Consider the following 14,203-nt stretch of genomic DNA (forward strand, 5'->3'; position numbering starts at 1 on the left):
CCAAAGAAAACTTTTCAAGCGGCGTTACTATCGAATTACAAAGGAAACCGATTCATCATTCAAGCATCGTGATTTAAAAATTAATTAGTCATTATTATTTAATATAGCTGAATTGCATTTCATGACCTCTATCTTGGATTGCAAATGGTGAAATCACCATAAAAAATAAAAAAACGCAGATAGACTATTTATACTTTAACTTTCCGTCCATAACCTTGGAATTATGTTATGAACAGTGGTTGAATTGCAAGCACATCCACATCATGACATACTCTGATCTGTTGTTGAACAAGCATGTTTACGCTTTCACCTCATTGCCAGAACACAGTGGGTAATATATTTAACATTTCTTAAGCAAGTTCAGTTTTATTTATTCAATTACTTCATTTTTGTAATGTTTCCATGAATTATATGAAATTGTGCAATGCTAATTAAATTATTTTGCTCTGACTGGCTATCATTTGCATTCTGCTAGGAAACTTCCCACATGTTGAATGAGTACAGTGTCGTTAATTTTATATTTTTAAATATTTTTCCCATGTAAATTCGAGTCATTCTGATACTGGCTTTTCTAAAAAGTGTTTTGAAACCAGAACTTTAGTTATAATCCCTAAAGCAGAATGTGCCAAAATCTGCGACGTACGTCGCAGAACAATTAGGAAGAATTTTAAGAAAAAGTGCAAAAATGCACTATTACATGTATGGGGATTTTTACCGCAGAACATTTCGTCAGCTGATATCTCGCCACAGAACAGTACTAAACATTCTGCTTTGGGGGGTTATAATCACCATGTATATCATAAATCACTGCTAATTAATCTGCATTATTTCAGCTTCATTAAATACAATATATTCACCTAATTTTTATAGCAGTTTTTGCAAAATAACTTCTTAATTAAGCATACTGAAAGTAACTGGAGGAAAAACATTTGTATTATATGGTTAATAACATTAAGAATTGTCAAACAAAGTAATTTATTGAGTTAAGCAAAAAAATAACTAAACTTCAGAAGTGGATTTTTGTTACAATGTAAGAAATATTTGTAGATTAATATGGGAATAGTGTTAGGTACATTAATAAACATTTTATTTTAATTAATTATTAGAAGTTTGAAAAAACCTGGTTTAAACCAAGAAAAAGTTTTTTTCACCAACCCTGTTCTCCAGTCTCATGGAGTTTGCTAAAACAGGATTTGACTGCATTTTAATTTCGCCACTATAAAAACTATTTTTGCTGAGTTTTTCTTTCTCCCCATGATTTTTACCGCTACGGCAAACATTTGTCAACCCCACTGGCTATTGATGAACAGGTTGGGAGGAGACAAAACTATCACCCGTTTAGACTTTTTAATCCTTTTCTGGCACATACATGAGGGTGAGATGAAAAAAATTGTTTAGAATATCGAATTCTATTAAGGCTCAAAACTTACATATCTGCATGTTAATTCAATGGAAAAATAACACATAAAATCACCGATTCGCACGAAGGGTACAAATTAAAGGTATTATTGGCATGCATTTCAATCTTGACTTACTTCTTCGGCTTAGTTGTGTTAATATATTCTCTATCCTTGGATTGGGTCTTGGCAGCTGCTTCATCCTGGTGGGTCTTCTTTCATCTTTTTCCTCCTGGTCTTTACACATGCTGCCAGGATGTGTATTGCCTTCTCCTTAAGATAGTGTCTCGGGATGACCCTGTGAAAGAAAAATTCATGTCGATAAGAATCTGAATATGGTGCATAAATTATAATAGCTGCATTGTGTTTATTGGCATGCATTTTAATCTTGTATCTAATGATGTATTTGTTTGTGCCGTGTAGAATCAATAAAAATTACCTCTTCGCCATATATTTTATGTCTCCTCTTGAGCTTCATTCATGTAGCCTAGGATGAAATCACCTTTAAAGTCCGGATAGTCTGAATTGAACTCCTGTGGCAATTTATAAACAACATAATTCGTTATTTCTGAGCCAGTGAACGCGAATCGTAAGTGGATGGCCCTGAAAAGGACAGAGTCTTTTCTTCGAAGGTTGACATGACGAAAAAAACTGAAAACTACGAAAAATATGAAAAAAAATTGAAGTATTAAAAAATTAAAAATATAATCAGCGGTACAACCACCGGATTACAGAAAATAAAAACGTGGATGAAAATATAATCAGTGCTGTTGCCAACTTCAATAACGAAAAAAGGCAATAATAAATAATAAGTTAATCGCCAATAGTGCCAATCAACAATCGCGCCAAAGACTATATCGTGTGCTTATCTGTGATTGGTCACCTACTTTCAGAGCATCGAGGGACCAAGGGCAACTAAGCACTGGAATAAAATAAAATTTTACAATGGTGGGGGACAGCAAAATCATGTTTGCTTCCTTCCTCACGCAAGTCCCAGTTATGGCCCTGTAAATAATAATCTTCTCAAGTTATTTAAATAAGTCGTCCTCCAGTATTATCCTCAATGAAAATATTTTAGAGTGATTTATAAAAAAAACTAGCCAAAGCTTGAACATCTATATCAGTGACAATTTGATCGACAAAATTTTTGTAGTCCAAAATTTCATGATTCAACAAAATATTAGCTGTGCAAGCAATGAAAGTGTTTATAATGTTCTGGTCGAATTGACTGGCCATGGTTCCTTTGAATAGAACTAAGAATATCTTGATTTTATTTTTTAAACTGTATAAAGATGAACACCATAATGTTTCAGTATTTTTATGGAAAATATGAAACACACACATAACATTCTGACATGTACAGATTTGTTAGAAATTCTGAGGAATATGTATGATATGCATGTAGGTCTAGTAGTAGTTTTAGAAAAAGTTGTATAATTTCAACATTCTAAACAATCTGGTTCATAATGAAAATGAAGCGAGATCAAAATGATTGGCTTGGTCCTTTGATTGTTCAAATGTCAAACTTCCCTTCATAGGCGGATACAAGGAGAGGGCAAATGAAATAAAAATACATGAAAGAAAAAATGAATATGAACTCAATTGCAACTTCTTGCCTCTCTGCTTTAGTAAGATTTGGATCTTCTAAATCATTAGTATCTCCAGTGACTTTTCCAATGCTGTACTTGAACCTTTTCAGAGCTCACTAGAAGTATTATTTCTGCAGGACACCAGGCATCAATCTTTCTGCTACCTTGACTTTTACAACATCTCTGGCCAGTGGATTTGCTAATGAAATTTCCCGACCTATGACAGACAAAGGTCTTCCGCATTCCTCCTTTTATGCTATACTGATGGTGCCTTCGACAGAAACATTTCGACTGCTTCTCCATTTCCACTTTCCACAAATCAAAATCTGCAACAAAACAAAAAAACCCATCAGTTTCAAAATTATAAATAACTTCATACCTGTCACTTTTAAATACTAGATTGATAACCTTGACAAAAATTACCAATGAAAAAACAACTTTGAGTTGGAGTATTTAGATTAAGGGTCTTAAACCTTCCTGAGCAGTGAGCACTATTTATGCCCACCATCAAATGAAGAGCACCTTCAAGGCAATTTTGACAAACATACCTGAAATTAACATAATTATAATCCTTGGATACAATTTTCAAAGATGTTTAATTTAAATGCTTATCAAACGCCTGCAAACAGTGAAATCAGACATAAGCATTGACATTTAGGTGTTTTGGGGAGCAACAGGGTAGAGATAGCTGGTTGTTTAGATGATTGAAATGAGCTGAGCGGTTCCAGAGAAAAATCAACCTGTGTGGGACTAATATTTTTGGCACTTCTTCTCACCAAAAAACTTTGAACTCCTTCAACTGGACTGGGATTTGACATCCCCTCGTAGACCGAACACATACTGCAGCAAAACGGTAAGAGCTAGAGAAGAGCATCAAAAACAATTGTTTTGTTGTACACCTCACATACTCGAGCAGAGAGACAAAGAGCCCACTCAACAAGGATTGGAAGTAAAAATAATACTTGTTTCCCTCGTGAGGTAAGGTTTTTCTCTATCTACTGTTTGGTTTGTTTCTCCCTCCCTCTTCTGCAGAGGTATCATCACCTCCTTACATTTCAGAACACTTCGGTAATTTTTGCTCTTCCCCACCGTGTTTACTATGTGTGGGCACCTCTTCCTCTGCCCTAATGCATTTTCTCCTTCCAAATCACCTGCTTATCTCTTCGCTCTACTACAACTCCAGCCTTAGGGCTATGCACTGTGCAAGAGTCTACACAGTCCAAGAGTTGCCTTTGGAAATGAGGATGGCATTTAAATCAGACACGGCAGAGTAAATAGCTGTTTACATAAATTCAATATTTCTCTAGTTATCAAGATGGATGCAAATAATGAAGGGAATGTGGGTCCTTGGGACAATTACAAGTTTTAACCTTTTGGGAGTGTAACAGAGAAATCACCTAGTAGTTAATCATAATATCCAAAATGTTCAAATGGTTTAGTGTCAGTAATTGTAATTAAATTTCTAAACTAAGAGCAGAGGCACACCTCCCTGCCTACGCCTCTATATATAAGGAACACCATCGACAAATAAACTCACCTTGGATGGATGAAAATACGTGCTCCTCATACTCTATCACCAGACCATGATTTTCATGCAGATGATTGCGGAGAACATGGTGCCGACCGAACATAGCTTCACATTCGGGGCACTTCAATTTTTCCACGGCTGTATCCGAAATTGAATGGATTGTTCGCACATGCCTTTTCAAGGTATTTGCCCAGGAAAACACCGACTCGCACAAATTGCATCGTAATTCTGAGCGATTCCCCGTATTCTAACGTATCAGAAGACGTATTTGGTCCTGATAAGGGCCGTTTATTTCCATGATCGGATGACATAACAAAGACGGCAACAGAAAAATAAATAGCAGAAACAAGCAAGAAAACAACGACAAACACTAGACAAAAAAAATGGCTGAACGAAAAAAAGCAGAACGCGATTTTCTTCGCCAACCTTCAATTCTACGCCTTTTCGCCAATTTTAGACGCCAATTTTAAAGCAACCTCGCAATGCTCACTTTGCTCTCTAAACGCTCCGAACGAAACCACCTTGTGACCGAAAGCACAACAGATCGTACGATATTAAGGTAGTGGGAATTATTCTAAACCAAGAAGAGATTTTATTGGCTGAAATCGTGTAATCGCGGAATAGCGGTGCATTTGCGAAATTAGCTTCCCGCCATTGTGATTTTTTCCATAATTAAAGCAATATTTGACAACTTTGTCTAGTTTTGGCGTCATTTCTGGCGATGATTAGCAATGTCTCGTATTTTCCCGTATTTGGAGTCCAAATTTCCCTTGAAGAAATATGGTCAGTTTAAGCCTGAACTCCTTTTCTTAAAATGCAAAAAACGGGCCATGCATATGGTCTGATGAAAAATACTTGTCAATTCAATTGTTTGTTAGAACCTAATAACTATATTGAACAAAAAACTTTACTTTATGCACTTAATTTCAAAATCACTGAAGAATATTTAATCATCATCTATATTTCAGATGAAACTAAAAAATCAAGAAACCATAAATATGAGTTCATCTATAGGCTATGACGAATTAAAAAAATTTTATTAAAAAAAAAAGAACATGCTTCAAATGCAAAACAAACTCTGATTGGTTATTTGACGCTGGATACCCACTGTTGTAAAATTCTGGTACTGATTCAGGGGAGATTTTTTTTAGACTGTTTTTGAGACACATTGTGTGGTTATGACCGTTGTTTGTGATGATGATAGTATGTGATGTGATGATCATGTCAAATGTTTAGATTTTAATATCGCTACTAAAAAGATTGTTAGTTTGAATTTTCATCTAAAGAAAACCATTGCGAAACTGAAATGGGAACGTTGCAGGTAATCATCTCTCAAATACTATCACACATAACATCCGATCACGTTGTTCCAATAATCCCATAATATTGCTACCTGTTACTACTTTATAGATTATGAGTGACTTGAAATTTATAAAAATCTGCCATTGTTCAATAAAAACCACGAACGATATACAATATTTATGAAGTAAATAACATCCAACGTTAATAATTGTAGGATGCTACCAAATCAGTTTCATTTTTTGTCATTGCATTTTATTGTAATGAGGAGGCATTCAAATGCCTCTGTCAACATTTAAAAATCGTGTTAGACTATAAAAATACTTCAACTAGTTATATATAGTTATATATGTAATAGTTTAAAAGTGCCTCATAGCGAGCAAATTATTAGAGATATGTACAAATAGGTCAGTTACTGTATATCTTGATTTTGAAAGATGACAAAATGAGGTTATTAAAAGAATGAAAATTTGCTTCATGTAAATGTTATAAAGCAACAATTTTAGTCCATAAATTGATTTTAATTGAAGCTGCTAAAACTGAAATCGACAGCTATGATCTTTGGTAAAAATTATCTTCTCTATCTTGTACGTAGCGATCAGGGCTGCAAGGCCTGAAGATCTAGGGCAATGTTTCCCAAAGTGGGCAATATCGTCCCCCCCCCCCCGGTGGGCGATAGAAGCTACAGGCATAATATGGGAACCCTATGGGTTTGCTTGAGCTGGGGGGGGGAGGCAATAAGAGAAAAAAATTCCTGAAGTAGGGGGCAATGGAACAAAAACCTTGGGAACTATGATCTAGAGAGGATGTGTGAGGCAGGCATGTCTGGTGCCCCGGATGCTGGTTTAGAGGGGCATGGGGCTAAGATTCTATTTGCAAGGTTGTGCCAAGTTGGCAATTTCTAATTTCGCCAAGTTTTTGGACCCTTGGCAATGCAGATTTTTTGCTCGCCAAACATAGTGAGAATTCAACATGGCCACCAAAGAAAATCAGCAATTTTGTGATTAAAGCAAAAACAATAGCGAGAACATTGCAAGAAGGAAGTACGGAACCATAAAGGAAAGTGTTCGTCACGAGATCCAACAAACGATTACATATGGATTGGGAGTGCTGGTTCCAACAAACACTGCACCAACCAAACTTTTTATGACGATTGCTGTTTGAGACCATATCAGTGGCACATTTTCAGTAGGAAACTACGGTAATCTATTGGTGAGAAAAAAAGTTTTTTTCTTCTGATTGAAGAATGTTCATCCAGTTGAAATGTTGAAAAATTCACTATGACGAGACCTACGACACTGGTGATAATATGAATTGATAATGCCACTAAAGTAAGATAAGGATAGCTCATTGGCTTGAAAAAAGTTCTTTTCGCTTATGAAAATTTTGAAAAAGGTCAAAGTGCCAAGGTAGTCTATTTGGGACAACAAAAACTGCAGAACTTGCCACAGTTTCGCTTAAAGAATCTCTGCTTTCTGCGGAATCCACTTTTTGTTCATTAAACATCATGAGAAAAAGGACATAAAAATTGGTGCTTATCCTGGGCATCAGAACAGATTTCTGTTTCTAGTTGCGGCCCTGGTGAAGGTGACCATAAAAAATTATTTACAAAATTCCTTTTTTTTTCATTTTTGGGACCACTCACACTAATTATTCTCACTAATGAACACACTCACTAACTTCTTTGATGGGAATGCTCGTGTAGTAGTGGTGCCATTTGCGTTGCAGGAATAACTTGGTATTTTTCTGTTTCATTTTGCTAACCCTGATTCTATAATGGCCTTAACCAACATTATTCTCAACAACTCAAAAAGTACTTGCTCTAGGGTTTCTCATAAGCATCTGTTATAAAAGATACAGTAAAAGTTTATTCCAAATACATGGTATACTTTTTTCTATGTTTTCAATTGTGCCAGAATAGCTATATGTCGCCAATATCACCTTCCCTGACGCTAAAACATGTTTGTATAACCTAATGCTAAAACATGTTTGTATCACCTAATGCTAAAACATGTTTGTATCACCTAATGCTAAAACATGTTTGTATCACCTAATGCTAAAACATGTTTGTATCACCTAATGCTAAAACATGTTTGTATCACCTAATGCTAAAACATGTATTGGGTATTCCTAGTGTCCGGCCTGCAACTCTAACAAATAGTGCCCAATCGGGTATGGAGATAAAAAAAGTAGTTGCCAAATAGGGGTATATCATGTATTTAAAATTTACCACAGTAAATACCAAAAGCATTGATTACTGCTGTTTGGCTACTTTTTTTCATTCCCTGAACTGACTTGGCGATATTTGCCTTGATCTTTTAAAAAGCACAATCTTTTAACTTGGTGATTGCCATCTATAACAAGACAAACTATATTGGTGACATGTCTGTTCGTTCATGATTGAAAAATTATTGACATAAGTTATCCATTTTCTGGTAAATGGCCCAAGATACAAACACATTATATCAACAGATGATAGAGACAATGTCATATGATGCAATCAGTTGGCCATTTTCAAGAAAAAGACATGAAATGAAATCAAATTATGTTTATGACTGCCATATTATTCCGCTAGATCACTGTTGTTGGCAATATATATCAATATGTTGCAAAATTATCGTCAAATTGTGAATGGTATCTTTGTGCTGTGAGAGTTCTGCTAAAGCTTGCTATAATATAGTGTATAATATTTATGAATTTAGCCTACATATGGGATGCAATATGCATGATCATATGTTAAATAATATTGCCTATTTTATTAATGTTATATTATAATCAAATCAATGCATGAAAATCAAATATAAATTCTTGTAAATGTAAAATTCAAAATTTGCAGCAATATATTTCAAAGTACGATCAAATCACAGCTGCTAGAGTGAGTAGCTGTGAATTGCTCTTTTAAAAAGAAAGTTAAATTTGATAGTTATGCACAAATAGCTGATAAAATTATATAATTTTTAGAAATTGATATTTTTAACTGAGCTGTTATCTTAAAAGGTTGTTGTTTTTCTTCATTATATCATTACAACAATGAAATGAATTGAATATGGTGTCTGAGAGACACCACTTGAGTACCCCAGTTTAAAATACAAGTGGGTCATGCTATGCTAAGAGCAACATGATTTCTTTTGTGTGCCGACCCATCTAAACATGAAGATCACAAAATTAAAATTTGGTGAATTTTTAGTCTGTTTATTATTTATCACTCTGAAACCAGCATTTTAAATCAGCTATTTCTTCAGAGCTAAATATCAGTGTATAATTTGGAGGTTGATTTTATATATTGTGTTAATGTATAGTAGGGTGAATATATAAGACAGAAGATTGAATGTGTGAATCCTTGAAAGAATCTTTGATAATTCTTCTCTCATTGTAGAAGGCAATCGAGCTTGTGACCAAAGCTACAGAGGAAGACAAGAAGAAGAATTATGAAGAAGCCCTGCGGTTATACGAGCATGGGGTTGAATATTTTCTTCATGCAATAAAATGTTAGTATTTTTTTTCAAGTATAATAGAAATGTTCAGAAATTTTGTCTAGGGATGTATAAAAAGTTTATTTTTTTACTATAATCAAATTGTGTTGCATGATAACTTTCTGCGAAATGCTGCTTGATCAACATGCATGCCTGTAAGAATAGGTCCACTGTTTTGATTGACATAATTAGTGTATCACCTGGCTGAAAAAAATCATGGTTTGAATTCTGGTGTTGATATGAATGCTTAGCAATGAATGTAGACTGTGAATCCATAGTCAATTAGAACTGATTAGCTTAAAATTTGGAATAAATCCTTGTCCTTCGATCTGTAAAGTGGCTAGGGTAGACAGAAATTAATTGAATTTTTTCATTTACAGTCACGTAAAATGCAGTGTATATTTGGAACATTTGGCTACCCATGGTATCCTTGCTCTGGTGATCATATGCTTGTGGTGCCCTCAAAGCAATTACTATTGTGTTTGTCAAATAAATTGATTTGTCCTAATCACTGTGTAAGCACTCATCAGTATCATTGACTCTGGAAATACAGTGTGAGAACCACTGATTTAGTGTTCTAGATCTTGATTTGTGTCACATTGATTCTCCTTTTAGATCAAGCTTAATGCTAGGATACAATGTATCCTAGACATAGGCATACACAGAATTTTCTTGAAGGGGGTTCAGATTTTTTCTTCTGAGGGGAGTTTACATTTTTTCCTGCAAATTAACACTATAATCTTGGCTCGAGGGGATTAGAACCCCAAAACCCCCCTTTGCATACACCAATGATCCTAGATATATACTATGTATCTGCAATTTTGCATATTCAGCCCTATGTATGGATATATTATCTAGCTGGAGAACATTCTTATAAGAGAACATATATTTAATTTCTAAAATTGAGATAAATTAACATAAAAGGTTAGATTTAAAAGAGAAATGATATGCAGGGGTGGGAACTCTGCGCCAATTGCGCCGCACTGCGCCAAAACTAATATCTTGCGCCATCCTGCTCCAATAGCGTATTTTCGTATTTTTTGCGCCAAATAGCGAATTTTGCTTCAGTATGCCCGGAATTTCGGAAAGGACGAAAAAAATTTTTTGCTCCAGCTAGCTACGAAACGATTCTTTCCGAGAAAAGCGTGTTTTATTCCACTATATCTAAACTACCGCCTTAGATTATCGGCCCCTCATCGGGCTTTCCATTGTGAAACCCCGATATTATCCGCGATCGTCGAACTGAAGATGGTTTGCAATGTCTTTCAGCGTCAAAGTGCAAATGCGAGTGTTTCCGTTTAAAAAAAAAAGTTGCCACTGGAAGCAACAGAAATTACTGTAGTCGATCGTCATTGTGTTAAATCCCGATGTTTCGTGAAAAAAAATTTCATTCCGGGAGTAAAAAGCGCATGTCCGCCGAATTACGAATGTTAGTTTAGAAACTTTGCAGAATAACGAGCGTTAAATCGTCAATATCGCCAAATAACGGGTGTCAGATCGCCAAATAACGAGTGTCAGATCGCCAATCTCGCCAGATAATGAGTGCTGAATCGCCAAACATCGTGTTGATTCTTCCGAAATTCTCTCCCATTTTGCAACAAAATCTTTTCAAGTATAAAAAAATTGAAAACTTATAAAAATGTTTTAGCTCATTTGAAGTGCTGCTGTTCAAGGCAGCAAATAGTGCCCTCAGTAAGCAAAAATCATCTTAAATAAGCGGGTGCAAAAATTTTTATGACCGCTACTCTTTCAAACAAGGTGTCAAAAGCCTAAAACACCAAAAACAAAAATCAAGCTGACGAAAAGATGTTTGATATCAAAAGACAGTGCAGTTTTATTTTGAAAAGGGTTGAGGGTTAACGAAAATATTCTTGTTAATTTCACTGTTCCAATTTATAAATATCTGCTCCGAATCCCATATTTGCTGCTCCGAAACTGCTCCGAATCCCATATTTGCTGCTCCAAAACTGCTCCGAATCCTGAATTTTACTGCTCCGAATCCTGAATTTTGCTGCTCCAAATCCTGAATCTTGCTGCTCCAAAGTGGACTTAGTCACTTCCCACCCCTGGATATGTTAAAATTTAGCAGAAAAAATTTGTATCTATTTCTTGTTTATCTTTTAACCTTATCATGTTTAACCCTAGCTATCTAAACATTCATCCAATAGACTACCAACTAATAGTTACTGAGTAACACTGAGTTAAGTTTAGTTATCTAGGTTTTAATAGCATTATTATCAATGACTATACATGATCCTAATTATTTTCACCTAATGATGACTTTGGCTGTTAACAATAGTGAAATTAATGATCCAAATATTAATGAAATTAATATCCAAATATTAATGAAATTAATATCCAAATATTAATGAAATTAATATCGAAATATTAATGAAATTAATATCCAAATATTAATGAAATTAATATCCAAATATTAATGAAATTAATATCCAAATATTTTGCTAGAATTTTTGTCATTTATTTTCACTGTAGATGAAGCTCAAAGTGAAAGATCAAAAGAAACTATACGAGGAAAATGTATTCAGTATCTTGAGCGGGCGGAAAAACTGAAGAACTATCTAAAAAAGAATAAAGGAAGGAAGCCTGTTAAAGATTCAGAGTCAGGAACAAAGACGTAAGTTCCTGAAATGTATTTTCTTCATTGTTTTACGGGCAATATTATTTTCTTGTATGCCCTCGAAATCTTTATGGTACCTTAACAATATTTTTATATGTTGACCACATTTCCACCCTACTGTGGTGTCATAGAAATGGTATTTTAGTTAGCCAGGTCATTAAATCTGCACACTAAAGCACTATCTCTGTGTTATGATTTGATTGTGTGAATCAGATAGAGTAGAGATTCCCACATTTTTAAAGTTTTGTAGCACCCTTGTTAATAAGGTTATTATGATTTCGATCAGCTAGAATTCAATGCTTCTTACCAGGAATCAAACTCAGACCTGTTAGACAGGAAGTTTGTATACTAATCACTTAGCTCCAATGCAACAAACATATTTGATCATATGTTAATACATTAAATTTGTCAAATTGGACACCACCTTGTAATAGCCTGTTTTAATTTAAATTGTTGAAAATCCTGTATTACAGGGCTTGACAGGCACCAAGTCACCATGACCACTAAAAAGTTGATATTAGAACCTATAATTTTATGTATGGGATTACTAAATTGGAGTTGAGGACATCAGACCTGACATCATTAACTGTTTGGAAATTATGTCAGCCTGTTTACTAACACAGAAAGTGGTTACAGTAGACACTCCATGATCCAGCTATGCCCTAATCTGGCCCATCCAGTGATCCTATGTTTTTAGGCAGGCTTCCTGTGAGTGTAGAATGGAAAAACATGCCACTCCATATCTGTGTGCAGAAGTTTATATTATTTAGATAAGCTTTTTCAACTGACTTCCAGTATACCTTGGTCTAGGATAACCAGATGAGGTGCCTGCAAAATCGGGACAAATCCTGGATATTGTTGTTTAAAACCAGGACATCCATTAATAATAACCGAGACAAAAAACCAGGAAATTTAAAAACCACACTAATTTCAGCAGTTTTTGTTTTAGAAGCCGCATGTTAATCGAATGAGTAAAACATTCAGTAAGAATTTTCAATCGTGACAGCAAAACAACTAGAAAAGCTTTCATTATTCTATTAACATTGGTATAAAACAAAAGCTATATGAAGGAAACATATGTTTCCTTGATATCTTGGGCTGAGAAAAAAGCTGTTTATCTCTCAAAGCCTTATATGCTTTCCTAGTTTGAGAATTTTCTTAGCTTTTGTTTGTGATAGGTTATTAAATTTTCATCTATTCTAATCCTCCCAATTCTGTGATTTAGCAGCAGCAAAAAAGATGATTGTGATAACAGCAGTGAAAGTGGTGAAGATGATCCTGATAAGAAAAAGCTTCTCAACCAGTTGGAAGGTGATTGAACTTATTGGAACTTTTTTCAAAACTTTTCAGGAGATTAAAATTTAAAATTGGGGTTTCTTTGTGAATGTAATTAATGTTTTAAAAGTTTGATTTCATTAATAGATTAAGATTTTAAAGCACACATGTAATGTAAGATGTAATTTGGGAGTATTATCTATGATTTATAATTTTAGTCAAAAGTTTTTCAATGGGTTCAGTAGATTACTGCATAGGAATTTAGTAATATTTTCATTTATATTATATTATATTTTCATGGCACTAAAAATATTTAGGAGATTTATAGATAGCTTTATAAATTTCTGTAAGAAATAGCCAATACATTCTTGCTGAATATCTATCTCCTGTATGAGTTGTAGAAACTGTCTGACTGTTGTATGGTTAGTGTGTTAAATCCGGCTACACAAGTGAAGTTTAAATTCACAAGGCTGTTTCTGAATGTCATTTAAAATTGCCTTTGGTAGTAGTGATCTCTCATTAGATGGGGACAGGGTTGTTTGGTTTAAACCAACTGTTTTAAACTAAACGGTTTTAACCAAGTGGTTTTTTTCAAAAAATCAAATAAAAGTTGCCTAAATATCATTTTTTTCCTTGAAAAATATCATATTCATTCATTATTAGCCAAAAATGTTTCATTTTTACCACATTTTATATCCTTGGGGTACATTCTGATGGTATATCTTTAAATGACATTTAAATGACATAAGATTTTATAAGTGGTTTTTTTCAAAAAGTCTCATAAAAGTGGCCAGAATATATATATATATTTCATATGAAGTATCTTGGTTATTTAAAGTTATATATAAAAGTCAAAATTTCTCATTCTTACAACATTTTCTAACCTTTGGCTATGTTCTGATGCTCTATCTTTAGCAAATTCATGAATAAGGATTGCATCACACATCTAAATGCAGTGGTGTATTATCTCACAGGGTTTCTTTTTCCCTTCACAAAGAAGCAGC

General features: G+C 34.3%; 2 protein-coding genes across 3 annotated transcripts in view; one reads left to right on the top strand and one right to left on the bottom strand.

Annotated features, from left to right (window-relative positions):
- Window positions 1-3,008: 3,008 nt before the first annotated feature.
- On the bottom strand, window positions 3,009-4,858 carry LOC149072898 (uncharacterized). The gene is made up of 2 exons (XM_089247393.1): window positions 4,524-4,858; window positions 3,009-3,312 (listed from the first exon to the last, which is right to left on the bottom strand). The coding sequence occupies exons 1-2, from the start codon at window positions 4,615-4,617 to the stop codon at window positions 3,050-3,052; spliced, it is 357 nt and encodes a 118-aa protein (XP_089103519.1). The 5' UTR covers window positions 4,618-4,858; the 3' UTR covers window positions 3,009-3,049.
- Window positions 4,859-5,648: 790 nt separating this feature from the next.
- The window catches only part of Vps4 (vacuolar protein sorting 4), a 32,378-nt gene continuing 23,823 nt past the window's right edge, over window positions 5,649-14,203 (top strand). Inside the window, exons 1-4 of one of the 2 annotated variants that reach the window (XM_089246232.1) lie at window positions 5,649-5,835; window positions 9,190-9,301; window positions 11,780-11,921; window positions 13,150-13,235. In XM_089246232.1, coding sequence (XP_089102358.1) covers window positions 5,821-5,835; window positions 9,190-9,301; window positions 11,780-11,921; window positions 13,150-13,235 — 355 coding nt within the window. In that variant the 5' untranslated portion in view covers window positions 5,649-5,820. The remainder of the gene's footprint in view (window positions 5,836-9,189; window positions 9,302-11,779; window positions 11,922-13,149; window positions 13,236-14,203) is intronic. The other variant, XM_089246233.1, reaches the window with a different exon arrangement.

The sequence above is a fragment of the Pholcus phalangioides genome, unplaced genomic scaffold (assembly GCF_987345545.1).
Source record: "Pholcus phalangioides strain wild (caught in Gottingen) unplaced genomic scaffold, Ppha-v1.0 ptg000017l_1, whole genome shotgun sequence".
Lineage (NCBI taxonomy): Eukaryota > Metazoa > Arthropoda > Arachnida > Araneae > Pholcidae > Pholcus > Pholcus phalangioides.

What these genes read in the sequence shown, in the direction of transcription:
- LOC149072898 (XM_089247393.1), bottom strand. Translation starts at nt 4,617, where the DNA reads ATGTTCGGTCGGCACCATGTTCTCCGCAATCATCTGCATGAAAATCAT. An exon ending in CGTATTTTCATCCATCCAAG is followed by an intron (nt 3,313 to 4,523) that starts GTGAGTTTATTT and finishes GTTTTGTTGCAG; the next exon opens with ATTTTGATTTGTGGAAAGTG.